The sequence below is a fragment of the Rattus norvegicus genome, chromosome X (genome assembly GCF_021556685.1).
Source record: "Rattus norvegicus strain SHRSP/BbbUtx chromosome X, alternate assembly SHRSP_T2T, whole genome shotgun sequence".
NCBI classification, from domain to species: domain Eukaryota; kingdom Metazoa; phylum Chordata; class Mammalia; order Rodentia; family Muridae; genus Rattus; species Rattus norvegicus.
Window position 1 is genome coordinate 131935910 of NC_141554.1, and position 17562 is coordinate 131953471.

At 36.2% G+C, this 17562-nt stretch overlaps 1 protein-coding gene across 1 annotated transcript; it reads right to left on the minus strand.

Moving 5' to 3' along the window:
- Positions 1–11147: 11147 nt before the first annotated feature.
- Dcaf12l2 (DDB1 and CUL4 associated factor 12-like 2) lies at positions 11148–13945 on the minus strand. The gene is given in 1 exon segment (NM_001408841.1): positions 11148–13945. A coding segment is annotated over 1 exon segment (1413 nt). The 5' UTR covers positions 13552–13945; the 3' UTR covers positions 11148–12138.
- Positions 13946–17562: the final 3617 nt, after the last annotated feature.

Sequence of the window (17562 nt, forward strand, 5' to 3'; positions counted from 1 at the left end):
AGATTACAACTCAGAATGGTGCTACTGACAGAGGGTATAAGTCCCCTCTTGACTTCTATTGACAATCACTTTTTGTTGCCTGAAGATGTTAATATTTAATAATTTTCTCTTTATGTGAAAGACATCTTTTGATATTGCGAAAGGAAGACTACTGATACAAGAACAAGAGGAGGTACGGGGGAATTCATTTTCCTTATATAAGAGTAAAATTCAAGAACTTCAACACTACAGTTGGTTAGAAGTATTCTAACATTTTATTGGGATAAAAATAGACTTGACTTTCTTTAATTCAACTTAATAAGAAGACTTATTATAATGTAGAAAGATCTAAGATGTAATCTCATTAGGATTTTACTAGTAGGGTTCATAGAAAATTCTAATGGTAATACACCATCATAAAAAGTCTTTCTGATGTTAATGATGTAAATAATTGTTTTGAGTTTTTTCCATTTAGATTGAATTTATTTTCAATTAACATATACTATTCACCCTCCAATTCTTTCTTCCTACCCCTTCCATGTAGCCTCCCATATTTGTTTTCTCTTCTCTAACCATCATTCTTACATTCTCTCTCTCTCTCTCTTTCTCTCTCTCTCTCTCTGTCACACACACACACACACACACACACACAAACACACACACATGCATAAACTCATAAATATAACTTGTATAGTCTGTTCTGTATTGCCTTCCTGTGTGTATCAAATAATCTTGGGGCTCATGTAAGGAAAAACTAATTTTGTCTTAGTACTTATTAATTACTAGTAGATGCTCAAAATCTGGGGTGAGGACACTTGAGATTTCCTCTGTCTACTTTGGGATGTTAACTATTTATAGAATTGTCCAAATCTTGTTTGGGCTGCCATGGTGTTGAGATACCATAAGTAGAGCTTCCTCATCATACCTTGGAGGAATAATATCATAACATTTTCTATATATTTCTCAAGTATTCCTTAGTAGTATTTATCTCTCCTCCTCCCTCTCATTCTGTATTATCTTCCCTCCCTAATTTTTCATTCTACCACATATCACTTGTGTCTTGCTATTCCATTCATTACAGCAATTCTTCCACCAAGTACCCTTTATATTTTTCTGGCTTCTATATTTACTCAGAGTAATTTTTTTCTTACCTCCTCTCAGAAGAAAAAGTTTTTTTTCTAAAGTATATCTTTGGAGTCTTCATTATCATTTATCCACCTTTGAGAACACATAGACAATAAAACAGCCTGTAATTTGGCAGAGTATCATTGAGAAACAGGATAGCAACTTATGTCTTTGTTTAATTCTGTGGATCCTGTTTTTGAGGTCTTTACCTATGGATTTATTTTATAAATTTATTCCATACCACTTGTCCTTCTATATACTCACTTAACATATCTATACTGGGTGCCCACTATATTAAAAACTATATAATTTCAGACAATATAAATTTCATGCAAGGAACTCATTTCAACATTCCCTTTCCAATCTGCTTATTAGGAGGTTTATCTTTTCAGGTGATATAAGGGTTATATCCCATCATGATGTAGGAAGCATAAGATAAAACACAAAAATAAATACAGAGATTGATATGTTGTACCTGCCTTATAAAATTACAGACAGGAGATATGATTCCCCCAAAAGCACATAAATATCAAGTAGAGAGGCCTGCATGTAACTCCAGTCTTGGAAAGCAGACAGCCTACCCAAGTGCAATCTAGTTAATAAGACTAAAACAATTAGTATTGGTTTTGACTGAACGACCCTGGCTCAATGAACAATGTAGAAGATATATCAAGGATCATTTCTAACTAATACCACCCTCAGGACTCCATCTGCAAAAAATAAAAAAAAATTTCTACTACTAAAATAAAGAAATAACTAAGACAACATGTGACTTTTCCTTCAATGACTACATTTATAATTTCCAAAGTTATTTCTTTCATTAATGAACAAATGTTAAGTCCAATAACTCAAGTTGTTAATTTTTGTTTGGCTTCTCCATTAGATGCATGTAATGTAGAAGTGATAACTCTGAGTTTACATTTTCTAAATGTGTCCTGGTTGCTAATATATAGGGAAAGTCAGATTATCCATGGATTTCATAGTAAAACACATGAAACAATAACCAGTGCTGGTGACTATATGAAGCAAGCATTTACATATCATTACATGAATAACAAGCACTTTCTACATATTATTTTAAATTATTTTAGATGGAAATCTAGACACACAGCAACTTAAGATATCAAGTAAGAGCTAGGATTGCCAAACCACAGTCGAAACTCTGAGACACAATTGTTCCTGTCTGAACAATCTGTAGAAACAAAAATTGAGAAGAGCCTGAGGAAAAGGAGGACCAATAACAGGCACAAAGTAGGTTCCAGCTCAAGGGGAGGGCCCAAGGCCTAACACTATTACTGAGCCTATGGAGTGCCCACAACGTGACCTATGGAGACTGCCCTTGGAAATACCCAACAAGCAGCTAAAAGAGTCCGAGACAGATATTTACACTCAACCAATGGACAGAAGCTGCTGACTCCTCTGGTTGAATTGGGGAAAATTTAGTGCAAGCTAAGGAAGATGGCAACCCTATAGGAGGACTAGCAGTTTCAATTAACCTAGATGATCCCCCTTTTCTGGACAGCTCTCAGACACTGGACCAAGAACCAGGCAGCATAAAACAGGTGATATGATACCCTCAACACATATACAACAGAGGGCTGCCTGGTCTGGGTTCAGTCAGAGAAAATGCATCTAACCCTTAAAAGACTGGAGGCCCCAAGAAGTGGAGAGGTCTGGTGGGGTGAGGAGTAGGGCAGTGTGGTCATCTTTGTGGAGACAGGGGGTAGGGCAGAGGAGGTGTGGGACGTGGAACAGTCAGTCAGAAGGTAAACTGAGGGGGTGGAAAATCTGGAGTGTTAAAAAAAGATTAAATAAAAAAAAAGACTTAGGGGTGGGAGGTTTTTCAGAGTTTCAACAGGCTCTTCACTGTCCTCATCTGGAAATTCTGGTGGAAGAATTGAATTCCAAGCTTGTGTCTAGTGTAGGAAGAATTCACTTACTTCAGTATTTTAAAAAGTATGTTTCTGAGCAAGATGTAGTGGCCCACTCCCATAATCCCAGCACTTGGGAGGCAGAAGCCCAAGCATCTCATGAGTTCAAAGCCAGCATGGTCTACAGAGGGAGTGCCAAGACAGCCAGAGTTACATAGAGAGACTCCTAAGAAGTTAGAGGCTAAGAAGTTTCTGTATTCTTGCTAGCTATTAACTGGGAAAGAATGTCCGCTTAAGGAGACTGCTCTAAGATCCCAGCTATGCTATCATGCTGTCCTCAAAGCCATCAAGAGACTTTCTTGTTTCAGTTTGGTTTGTCTTCAGGAAGTACTCACAGGATTAACTCAGCCTAGTCCAGATAGTCTCTCTAGCTCAGATCTCTTACCACCAGCATTCAGGTTGTTACTTTTATTACTGAGTGAAGACATGTATCTCAAGAATCATAATTCTTATATCTCATGAGAATTCCATTTACACCAAGATTTGATATTTTAAAAGCATAGGAAGCCCATGGAGTATACATACATAATCCACTCAGCAGAATGTAAGTTTCTGCATTAAAAATCTAGAACAGCAAATACATATGCCTCCAAATTATTTTCACATATGTATCCCATCATTTTCACTATTTAATTTGATATGAACATACAGATTGGACATAGCCACAACCTATTTTGGAAATACAAAAATAAAAATACAGGTTACATAGTTTTTCAACATGGAAATTTAGATTTCAAACATGGGGTTAGAAAATCCAAGGTCAAGACTGTAATTACTCCTTTGTGATTCTTTCTTCATACATATTCAAGGAAACAGGAATGATAGATATATCATGTTGGAAAGTAGAAAATGACATGGAACACGTGATATGTTAGGTATCTTTTCATAAGCCCCAAATGTTGGGAGCCCTTATTGTCTAATCATTTATAAAGTCCTTGGCTCTTGGTACTATTTTGTTTGCAGCACTTATGATTTGCAGGTTCTTAAAGAATGATTAACCAACAAATATACTTATCATCATGAGTGGACTGTATATACAGAATTCTTTTTAACAGTACATTTCAAAATGATTTCAGTATAGCATATGTAAACATTTAAAATATCCAAAAACATATCAAATGTTTAATATATAAGGAATATACATATAATTGCACATTATATATTATATATTACATATTGCATATTCATCGTTACATATTGCACATTATAAATGAAATATTATACACTACATATTAAGCATTACATGTTTCACATTGCTCGTTATATATATATATGTGTGTGTGTGTGTGTTTGTGTGTGTGTATAAAATTATACATATTATACACATTGACAGTTGCATGAACAAACTGATTCTCATGACAGCTCTGCATCCTACTAGCTTTATCACTTTGGTAAAGTGCATTATTATTCCATCTTAAAATACTCATTTGTAAGGGATGGATCAATATAGGATTTTGAAAAAAGTTAATAGATTTTTCAAGCCAAGGATTAAATACTACAAATGTGTTTGTTGAGTAACTATAAATAAAAAGCAATAGAAAACTTGAGCTAGACATGTACTCATCGAAGCATAATAGTTTTAGTGTGTCCTTTCCTCTGAGGATATGAGGAGGATATTTAGTGATTTCATTGGATACTCTTACTTCATCGGTGCTCTTTCTTCCTCTCATAAATGGTTTTAAAAGTTTGGTACACTGTTAAGTCTAGATGGAGTAAAAGTAGACAAGCCATGTGACATGCATGTTTTATCAATTTAAATATCTGAATTTCTAGGAACTGTACTGTTAAATTACAATTGTGAAACATGATCATACATTAAAATCAGCATTAGGCTAGATGATCTTTAATAGGCTTTATAGATCAATACAATTTTCCCAGTCACTAATTGTATTCTTGGCTGTATGCTCTATCAACTCATACTTACCAGCAAGACATGAACGAATTGCCATTTTTTTTCATTTATAGGAAGTGACCTTTGGACAAAGTTCATTGGCAATGCAGATACCTGTCTATAATGCAATATATCCCTTGACCTTGATGATTGACATTTAAAATGTGTAATTAAAATTACTTATAAAATCTAAGCAAAATCTCAAATTGTTGATGCAAAATACCTGTTTGTTACAGTTTTTAAGTTTTGAAATGTTTTAATGTATTCATATCTCAAAGATCGGGGTGCCAAGTTATCATTTATTACTCAGTTGTCAGCCTAGCAAATTGGAAAAACAAAACAATAACAGATGCTGGGGGTAACTGCAGTGCTCTGCCATTACTTTGACATGTGTTTTTCATTTTGAGACTGGGTGAGTCACCCACAGAGAGTTATAAAGTAATACAGAGAAGATTCAAGGTTTTAATAAGACATTTCCTTGAGATTTTTCTATACTGAAGATAGTATATCTCTCTCTGGATTTATATACTTACATATGAGAATATTCACACAAAGACAGAGAGCCAATAAATAGGAATAATAAAATTGCTATGTGGGTGATGATAGAAGCCAGCTTATTTCACATAGCCTCTCTCTCTCTCTCTCTCTCTCTCTCTCTCTCTCTCTCTCTCTCTCTCTCTCTCTCTCTCTCTCCCTTGTGTGCGTGCGTGTGCGTGTGTGTGTGTAATAAAAATCCCATCATTCTTCAGAGGTCTTAATGATCAAACATATGTTTCTATCTAATACTTCTTTTTACAAGAAGGTCCTGATCCTATTACAATGCCTGTGAACTTTCTCTTGAGGAGTAAATACTTCTTTAAAGAAGGGAGAATGGTACCAATTAGCTGTATATAATTGGAAAGAATAAAACTTTAATTTTCTATATTGATACTATATTCTTTGGTTATTAAATTCAAACTGCTTAGAAGAATTGGATGAAAGAGATAAGGGTGAGTGAGATGGTTAAAAGTATTTAATGGTGTTTCCTCATGTTATTTGAAATCACTGACTTAATTGAACCCTTATCAATATATTGACTAATCTACTTAGAGCTGCATCAACCAGACATTTTGAAATGTGTCAATATCAGAATTGTTAGATAAAATCTAGTGAAAAGCTATTCAGCTTTATCTTTCCAGTGCTAAGAATCTGTGATATGCAAATCTTATTTGCATTTGGCTTGTAACACTTTTGTGGGTGAGAATGTGTAGATAAAAAAATCTATATTTTTAATCCATGAGGTATTCTCTGTAAATATGTTCCTATGTATGAAAGAAGTTATATGAGATTGTATTATAATTTCAAATTGTAAACAATTTCTAAAGTGTTATGACCTAATATAATAAATGAAAGAATCTGTGAAGAACCTTTCTTCTTTTTGTGTGACCATGTACTCAATAAGCTTTGTAAAAATTAGAGGAATTATTTTATTCTTTATCTTGTCCAGATAGTATTTTTCGCTTTGTCAACCAAACATAACAAAATGGGTAATTCCATGTTTGTCACAGGTGAGATTAAAATAGTACAGGACTAGCATTATTAATTTCTAACTTCGGCAATGGGAATAAATTAATTAGTGCAGTGAGCAAAGGTTTTTGTCGATCTATTTTACAGCTAAAACCTACTCTCATCCTTAGAAATACAGCTGAAAATGTGAGACGAGGTAAGATCAATGGATACTGTGTTGCTATAAAGACAGAAACTAAAATTATGGTCATATAACAAATAGAAATATTTAGAAAGTATCTTGAAAATGTGTGAATAAAAAGAAAATCTTAAGGAAGATTTTAAAAATCACAGATTCTTCAAGTTGGTAGTTATGGTATAATATCTTCTTTTACTCTATCCTGGTCAGTAGTATTTATGTCATTTTTCTGCACCCACTTTTAGGTTGTGCTTATACAAATCTCACAGTGTTCGTCCAAAATTGATTTGGTTAAACAGTTGAGAAGAGAATCAGAATATTACAGTACTACCTGTAGAAGTCAGGCCTTAGTTCTTCCTCCCAGAACCATGCTCTCAGAAATAAGACTCAGACTCAAAATAGATTTATAATACTTTGGCCATATAGCTGGGCTTTACTTGGACTGGATCATAGCTTAGATAACCCAACTATTTAACCCTGTATTCTGCCACATGGTTGGTTACCTGTGTTCAGGTACTATGCTTCTGTTTCCTCACATTTTCCTGGGCCTATGTTTAGCCTGGCTCTATTCTAGGATTCTTTCTCTGGGATTTCCCATTTATCATTTCTTGCCTAAGCCATAGGCCATAAACTTTTATTTGACAGGTCACAAAGCTATATAATACACAAATATTCTCTCTACAACTGCCAGATATCTGTGGTAGGGAAAAAGTGTTCTATAATCAGAGTTATTTACCTACTTTTAGGGAAACTATGTGGCTGGCCACTCACTGCTCCAATTGTTCTTACAAAAAGTCTCCATGAACTTTAATACTGCGTTGAAGTGAATTCTTTTATCTTTTTCTCTCTTTTTATCTTCCATTTTTCATTAAATTGGATATTTCTTGTTTACATTTCAAATATTGTTCTCTTTCCTGGTTTTCTGTCCATCAGCCCCCTAACCCCTCCCCTTCTTCACAACCAAAACTATAAGAATTCTTTCATCTTTATCCTGTTTCACCTCCTTGCTGAATTTTCCACCATAGAACACAATTGTTCATCCTTTCACCTTCCTCATCCAAGTCAGGATTAGAAAACTGTCTTCATTGATTTTCCTTTTCTGTATTCTAAAGAAATGCATATCATGGATTGAACTTTTACAGTAAATAAATATATGACAAATATAACAAATTTACTCTTCCATAGCATTCTATCAAGAAGCATGCTATTAATACTATTGCACATATGATTGTGTTTACTGTATGATTATTCTTTCTTCCATTTTCAAAGAGAAATATGATTGTAAGTGGTATCTTTTTTGCATCTCACTAATCTTATCAAATAGTAACATTAAGGACAACTTAAACTTCCAAGTAAAACAAAAAATAGCTCCAGTATGTTATCAACTGTATAATATTCCCCATTATGAGAGATCCTAACTAGCCAAATAAACATATACAGCTTGTTAATGTTGCTTGCTTCTTCAAAAACAAGACCTGCTTTGAATGTGGAAGTAGAGTTGAACACTTGAAAAGAATTTTCTGTGAAAGTTGGCTGCTATCACAAAGGTCTTATAGCTGTATAATATGCTTGTGTTCATATTTCTCAGTTTTATTTCTCAGAGACACTCTAGTTTCTAGGTTTTAGTACACTGTCAGAATTTTTTATGATAATTGCCTTCTTCCTTACTATAGTGCTAGCATCGAGTTTTCCAATATAAACACTTTAATTGAACATTCTTTTTTTCCCCCATGGTTATTAACTTGAGTATTTCTTATTTACATTTCGATTGTTATTCCCCTTCCCGGTTTCTGGGCCAACATCCCCCTAACCCCTCCCCCTTAAAAGATCCTAAGGAAGCAGGCACCAGAATAATTATCACAAAAGTTAAAATGGATCTTTGAATTGATAATTAAAATTTAAACTTTATTATGATATATATATATATATATATATATATATATATATGGAGAGAAAGAGAGAGAGAGAGAGAGAGAGAGTAACTTTCTGATATATTCCACTCCTTTAACTTTTTCCTTTTGACTTCAGTATCTTATCCACATAATTTTAAAATACCCTCATTTGTACATATTAATCACCCACCTTCCCCTGAACTATCTTGCAGCTTCCCAGAGGTGAATACACTTCCATTAAAGATTAACTTTACTTTTAACTGGCACCATTTACTTTTAATGTACTGACAGATTATGTTCAATGTTTTTCATTATAAATCATGTTATCATTTTATTTTATTTATAAGTAAAATAATAATTCTGAGAACATTACCATTTTTCCTGTAATAGCTCATTTATTCTTACACCCATGAAAAGTGGCAGTCTTGTGGCATTGATATTTTAAACGAATATAGGTTAATCACCTGAATGTGTGTGAACCAAGGCAAAGGGTAGGGTAGCACAGCATGTGGCAATCAGAGCAGGTGATGAGGTAATGATCCAATTCCAAAGCTGCTATGGATTTCATGTTTTCAACGATGCTGGTGTTGTCAGTACTGGGTATAATACTGCAAGAATTAGTTGACTGAGAAATACTGAAGTTGAAACCTTTCTTTGAGGTCTAAGCCTAATTTTACATTCTTTGAGAATGTAAGATATCAATTGTGGACCAATCTGAGTTATCCTAAGGGATATGGAATAGTATCTAGGGAGCTTAACTAGGAGGAAGAATCTCCTATAAAACGGTTATCAAGACACAAAATTGTAATATCACTATTGAAAAGATATATTTTCAAGGTCAAGATGTATGTCTTATTATTGTAAAACAGGTCACTTACATTTTTCTCACATACCTTTCATTACAATTACTTCCTAGCATCCTTCCTAGACACTTGTGTTTTTTTTTTTTTTCTTTTTTTCCGGAGCTGAAGATCGAACCCAGGGCCTTGCGCTTGCTAGGCAAACGCTCTACCACTGAGCTAAATCCCCAACCCCTGTTTTTCTTTAAAAAGAAGAGATTATCAGCATTTCACAGTACTCTCTGCCCAACACCGGGAAATCACATCTTATCATTATAGACACTTCTTCACTGGATGTATAATCCAAGTACATCTCTCAAATTCAATATTCTTAGCTTAATTTGTCAGCATCCACTTTTATGTTCTATACTAATTTCTCTACATTTACTTGGTGCCACAAATTTTGTATCCAAGGCAGAGCTTCAGTTTACTATTGTAGTTTTATCACCTCCAAATAGAATGGTAAATGTTATTTTATCACTTTAATTCCCCCTCATACGCCATCTTAATACCATCTGATTCATTTTAAATAACTGAATTCATGGGATCATAGATCAGGAAACTCACATAATTACAGGTCCTCTTGTGTAACTCAGTTCCATGTATGCAAGTTTAAGCCTTTATTTGTCTGATAGTATTTCTATTGCTTCTTCTTATTTCTTCATGTTTGAAATTATTATTTTACAAGGTAGTACTTACAATGATCATAAATCTCATTAAGTTATCCATATTGGCTTTGAACGTATCAAGAACTAATATGGATATGAGAATATGAGGTAGGAGAATTTGATGGTAAACTGTGGAAAATATCGCAGCAGACTTCAACAGGTAAATCATCATCAAAACGTGATTTACCCAGAATCATAATTTATAGGAATTCATTTTTACATATTCTTTTTTGGCATTTTGATTTCTTTATTTTATTCCATTTAAATAGTTATTTGTGTTTCCATATCTAAATTATAAACTCTAGTGAATGAAGACACTATAATTATGTTGTTTCCAGTATGGCTTCTTGACCTAGAACCCTTCCCTATGCTCATAAAATTATTTGACTAATTATTCTTTAATGGGTAAAAGGGTATTTGCAATGAAATACTTACCACATCAACAATCCTTATTAAAATATACAACATTCCAACCATATAATGGGATAATATATAACAAAATCAAATTAATTATATCTGTATGGATTTTTTACAAAAGTTTATACATATCTATAGTTCATTCTATCATTTATATGTAAATCACATATACACAGATATACTTAGGTATGCATAGAATGTCTCTAAGTGGTACATACACAAAAAGGGTGTCATTGTGGTATACCATGGCCAGAGGCCAGGAATCCAGAAGTGAGGACTTTTCACTACATATCTTTTTAAATCATTGTCCATGTGTACGCTTGTGTGTCTCTCTGTCTGTCCTACATGCTCAAGAGTCTGCATGGACTGAAGTTAAAGGCAGTTACAAACTTTCAGACACGGATGCTGGTAACAGAACTCAGCAACCCAGGAAGGGTAGAACAGAATGAGCTCTTAAGCCTGAGCTATTCATTATCTCTATGTCCAGTGTCATTTATCATTTAATCTATAAATGTTTCTTTAAAAAAAAAAGAAAAGCAAACGTTTAAAATGAACTGTGCATAGCTGAAGCCCAGGCCTCACTCCTAGAACATTTTGATTTTGTTAAATACATTCATAGAAGTACAAGTAAATATAAAATCTCAATTAATCATTTTAAAACTTAGTTTAATTATCATGATGATGAACACATTTTTATTTTATTTTTTTACAATACAACACATACGCAAAAGTGATCCACATGAAATAATTATGTATGTACCCAATACAAGAATCAACTGCACAAACTCTGCCCATTGCAAATGGCTAACTGGACTGTGTTCCTTGAATGTTAAAGAAATGTTAATTTCCCAAATACATTTCTAATTATCCTGAAATTTTATGTTAGATTTCATTAGCTACAGCATCATTAACATAAATGGTTCTCAGGAAAGCAGTGCTTTTTACAAAGAAAACTTTAGGACTAAGCGTGGTTATGCTCAAGCTTTTCCAAATAAAATTTTGTTGATTAGTAGTTTGAACAATAGTGTATAATTCTGTAAATGAGATAATATATCTTAAATAATTTCCCCGACAATGTTCAAAGCCACTACTGAGTTTTCCTACATTCAAATGAAAGATACTCCAAATTGTAATAATCTAAAACTTGAAGTACTCTTTTTAAAACTTTGATTAGAGCTTTAAATATTTTCTGAGATCAGCCTCAACAAACATTTTAAAACATCTTTTATCAAAATGTCATGTCCACAGAATATTTAAAAGACTTGAACAAGTTATTGAAATGCTGGTAAAACTCTAGTGCTAAATTGCACTGAAAGCAATGACTGCATTCGCCTAAAGAAAGAAAATACATAAATCACTGTGAAAAATAAGATTAAGACTTTTTGTATGATACAGCAAAAATGTAGTGCTCTTAGAAAAAGTGCCAAAGTCTAACCAAGTTTTGATATAGGAATCTCTCTCTCTCTCTCTCTCTCTCTCTCTCTCTCTCTCTCTCTCTCTCTCTCTCTCTCTCTCCATCTCATCTTCCTCTACTTCTCTCCTTTCTCTTTTCCTTCTCTCTGTGGTTGGGCACTAGAACATTGGTTCAATTCCACTTTAAAAATAAGTTACACATACAATCAGGCGTGTGCATACTCACATCACACAAAAGCACATATGCAAAGAATGTTAGCCTGAACTCGAGGATAAATCTATACACTTTGCAAAGAGCTTTAGCTCCAGAGGCCTGCGTAGTTGCCATGGAGGCCTGAAGGGAGTGGACCTCCACCCACAAAGAGCTTCATCTCAGGCCAGTTGTAGCAGTGAGTGTAGAGCGCATTGGGGAATTCCTCAGTGCCCCCAAAGTAGTTCACCCAGAGTTCATCTTGGTTGAGCCAGCCTCTGCCACAAGTGAGTTTGAGCTTCCTCCCTGTGCGCCCAAGAAAAGAATCTGGATTGGCTGAGGCCCTTTCCTCCAGGAACTTCTGGGCACGGATATCATAGAAGAGCAGAGAGCCATGTCCAGTGCCCACAGTGATGATGTGGTGGTAGAAACTTAGAGAACGAACACCAGTGCCTCCTTCTCGTGAACACAAGGGCTTGATGTTCTGCTGGCGTTGTCTTGGATCCAGGAAGGAAACATGAGACTGAGAACCCACAGCGTAGAGGGACAACTCATCACAATAGGTGAGACACACATTCTCCCTGCAGTAGGGCAGCCTTAGGGACAGCAGCCTGGACAGGGAGCTCCGGGCTTTCCACAGGTGGAAGTAGCCATCCAGGGACACAGCCCCCAGCTCTTGGTTTCTCCCACTGAATGCAAGGGCTCGCACTTTGCGGTTACCCGGGTTAGTAGTTGCCCTTGGGATGGCCTCCATGTCCCTTGGACGAATGTGTGAATACCGTGGGATCCCTGAATTATTGTGCCAGCCCTGAATGCTGCCATTGAACATGTCAGGATCCACCCGCCAGAGTGCCACGGTACCATCTCTCGAGCCACTTACAGCCACGGTATCACTCATCCATGCGATGGCGAAGATCCAGTCCCTGTGGCCTTGGCGGTCACCTAAACACACAGGGTCTAGTGTGGGTAGCTGGTAGACAGCTAGACTGTTGGGGTTTTCACCTCCTGTAGCTAGGAGGGTCTTTGAGGGATTCAACTGGATGGCATGGATGCCACAGGTGGGTTGGGCACGGGTTTGTCCAGGCCCTCTGTCTCGCAACAGGGGAATGCGAGTGATCCGACCAGTCTGGACATCAACCACGAAGAGTGTATTGCACTTGGTGCCACACACCACCTGCCTGGCATTGAGCCACTGGGACGCGAACACCTTGTTGAGGGGGCCTAGGGCCAGCTGGCGCTCCCTCAGCAGCTCAGGAAGCCTAAGGACCCCATAACTGCGCAGGTCGCCCTCGAAGCCCACGAGCCCCGGGTGGCCATAGGCGCCCAGTGCGCGGCCCTTCAGGTAGTGCACCACTGAGCGGCGAGCCACGGGCCGCCGGGGCCTCTTGGCCAGCAGCAATGGCCCATCCGCTTGGCCTGTCCCCGCCGCCGCAGCCGCCCGCCCAGGCGAAGAAGAAGTCCCAGCGCCCTGTTCAACCTCTGAAGCTTTCCGTTTCCTGCTACCTGTTTGCTGAGGGGCCATGGTGGGCGGCGGGCGGGCTGCAGAGGCGGCGGCGGCGCGGCGGTGGCGGCGCGTGGCACCGGTGTTGCCGGTTGTGGCGGTGGGGGTGGCTGTGTCTCCGAGTCAGCTGTGGGATAGCACTGGGTTCCAGGGGCCCGGAGGCTGAGTGATCCCTAGGGCACCGAGCGTCCTGGGTCCTGGGTGCTTTGGTGGCCAAAGAGGTGAAGGTGGCAGCGAGGCTCTGCTAGGATAGTGCGCTTGGAAGGAGCTGGGTACCGGCTGATCGCGGCTTTGAGTGTGGCGACAGTGCCTGGGACCTGACTGAGGGCGGGAAGTGCTGCCGTCTGGGAGGTGGTGAATTCTGTGTGGGGCTAAGAGACCTGAGGTTGAGAGGCGGAGAGAGTGGGAGGGGCTGTTGGCCGTGGGGTGCTGGGTAGCACAAGTCAGTCTGGGTGGGGGTTGGGAAGAAGCAGAGGGGATGGGCGAGGAGGAAGGCTGTGTGGAAACTCTGGGGAGATTCCTAGAGGGCTGAGCTCCAGTTAGCTCAGTAGCTAACACCAAGTTTTTTTTTTTTTTTTTTTTTTTTTTTTAACCAGCCTCACACCAGCTTTAAAATCAAAACCTAAAATGTAGTCAAGCAGGGGATCAAAAGGAGCATGGAGTGTGACACGTGGGAAGAAGTAAATGCATACTTGGTGTAATCAGAGGACACTTTGACTAAGGTCTTCTTTGAACTGGACTAGGCATGGAGGTGTTTCAAAGTGACCTCTGTGGCTTCTTTCTGCGATTTCTGTGAAAGCCCCTCTGTAGAATACATTTTAAGCTAGTCCAGCCTTACTCTGTTCTTGTGTTTTTTGTTTTTAAATCTTCTGAACTTAAAGTTCCTGAGCTACTGCTAAACTTGAATCCCTGAAGGTTGTCTTGCTAATTCCTACTCCTTGACCCCAATTCATGGCAAGGTATTGGTAAAAAAAAATAGTCAAAAGGAAGCTCGTGAATTTAAGGGATCTTCAGTGACATATAGCTGTGGACATAGAGGTTACAAGTCAATGGCATGATGCATTATTATGTACTAACTGCTCAGGAACCCCAGAAGCCAGAGATGATGAGGTCCACGGTAAGGGCAAAGAAGTCCTAGAGAGAAAGGCATCCCTGTATTCTCCAGGAGCGAAAAGTCTAATTCCTGTAGTGAGGACAAGGACTCCTGCAGAGCTCTGTCTTGGATGAAAGGTCATCTAAACATCTGGAAGGGACTTGAGAAACATGCAAAATATCTGCAGTCAGATGGAGAAGAAAAGCTTTTCAGAGGGGCAACTTGATGGAACGGTGAGGGTGCAGATTTGAAGGACCGGGCAATCTCAAGAATGAAGAGATCCAGAGCTGTTTGGGGGCTCCAGTGTGTCCATTTCATTTGCAGCTGCATACTAAGCAAGACCAATTGCAAAGGATACCTGTGAGTGGGAGATTTGGTGACAGTTTCCAAAGCATATAGATACCTGTGGTATGGGGAAGGGGTTCTAATTTGACATATCTGACCAGTCATATGAAATAACAACTCTTTTGTTGTTCTTCCCTGTACACAGCCTTACAGGTTTTGTAAAAAAAAAAAAAAAAAAAAAAAAAAAAAAAAAAAAAAAAAACATTTTCAAGTCTACAAATTTCACGTACAAAATCCCTTGGACCTTGCTAACCTCTCCCATTGAACTTCTTTGTAACTCTGCATCCATCTTATTCATTTTCTCTGTAGACAGTATAGTATCAAGGAAGAAAAAAAATGGTGGAATGAGAGTAAGAAGACATAACATTACTGAAGAATAAGTTGTCGGAAATCACTTTATCTAGTAAAGGTTCTAAAATATAAATTAGAAAAACTGTGATACTTCATAGAATAGATTTTTACTTTTGTATAGAATAAAATGGACTAAAATTTTGGGGATGTGTCTATCAGTTTCTCTGTATGTAAGCATACTGAATATGTAAAAAGGAAATGTATGGTCATTTTTGATATCATTTATTCAAATCTAGGTACATGGTTTGTACTAAACCATTGAACAGCCAAGTAGTTTCTTTGCATTCAGCTTTACAATACTTTTAAAATTAAGTTTTGTCTTAAAATGTTTTAAAACGAATAAAGTAAAACTCAGAAAAGGTAGTGACTCATGGTCTTACAGCCTGTGCTACAACAGATATAAATCTTCATCAGATTTTATTATCTTTTAAAATGATTTGTACCCTGTATTATTAAATAATTATAATTTTGATTTCCTCAAAATATAATCTACTTTTATTGTGGAAACATCATGCTTGCTTCTGAAATTTAGATATGATTTCTAAAAACAAGAAATGTATAAATACTTAATACAAATTATATACCACTGTGTGAATTCCATATTTGAAGGCAACATATAGTCTCAAATGTATTTATATATTGTTCATTAATATTTTATTGTTAATAATTGTGAAATATAATATAGTCATATGTTTTTTTGCTAAGGAAAATACCAATACAAGTCTGGTATTATGACCCTACTTTTTGTTAATACAAGTATGACACTTTGTATTTAACACATTCAGTTTCTGCGTTTTGCATGAGTAAATGAGTTTCGTTAATTTCATCTAGGATATCATACCTAAAACACGTTCCATTCATGTCTATACTTTTACATTTCTCTGTGCTCTTAAAGATATTAAGCAATTTCAGAAGAGAAGCAAGTGATATTGAAAGATGCATAGATTGGTTTCAGCTCTGAATGTAGAGTATTTATTTGTATTTGTTTGCTTTTCTAAAACAATATACTATTAATATATAAATTTAATAATATTAATATGTAATATTAATATGCAAAGTTGCAAACTATTGTTGAAGCTGTAGACATAATGGCTTGCTGGTAAACCTTTCAGATGTTTATATCTTTCTGGATCTCTACTACTTAGTTCACTTGCTTTGGAAGAGCATTGTGTTTATTAGAATAGAGTCTTCTCTGTCCTTATAAATCTCCCATGTCCCTTACTGGTATTTGTTTCAAATTATCACATCTTCATTCTTAGAGTAGTCCTCTCTTCTCCATTAGAGGTGGTCTCATATGAATGGCTATAAGACAGTATTATGCTGTTTTGTAATTATTTAATTCATTTATATTCTACTATTCCAATAACACTGTAAACACACCAAGTGATTATTGGGTAATGCTTTTAATAAATTCACAATATAGCACAGTTTAAGGTATGCAGTGCATGTCTAATGAAATGTTATGGTCACTTGTTGATAAAAAGAAGAAACAAAAATTTATCCAACAAATTAAAGACACTTTGAAATAAAACTAATTGATTTAGCAAAGGTGAAACATTTAGAATTGCAGAAATGTTGTATAGTGTTTTTATTCCATATCAATTCAGATATGTTAATATCTTTACTGATATATAGTGATCAATGCATCTATATTTTCAATATATTATATTATCACTGAATTATTATCCATATATAACTTTATAACTCTGCCTGTAGGTATGGTTTTGACATCTCCATTTGACATCATAAATAATATAGAATAATTCAAATATATTGAAAGTGATAATATTTATTGTTAGCTTACCTAAACTAGCCTCAAAATAAAGTCATTGACAATTGAAAGGCAAAGAAAGAATGGAAATAATTAAGTAATCTGAAGAAAAAACTCAAATCATAAGATTTTTTAAAGAAAATATAAGTTACTACTCATGAATACAGGCATCAAAATTGAACATAATTCTCAGGTATATGTGTGCTTATAATTGGATTACATAATCATTTCTAGTATGCGTTATATAGATGGAAACTAAGGTTGTGTTTGAAGATATTTGTAACATCTTTTGCACATGGATCTTGAATCATCCTTATCAACAAGTATAAATTAAATACACTGAAATGAAGTGTAACCAAACTTGTGCAAACTAAACATTGGTAGTGATATAAGTAAATTATTCTTGGGTTAGTAACTTCCATAAATTTTCACTTAGTCTCTATTATAAATACTACTGCTTCGTTCTTTGATC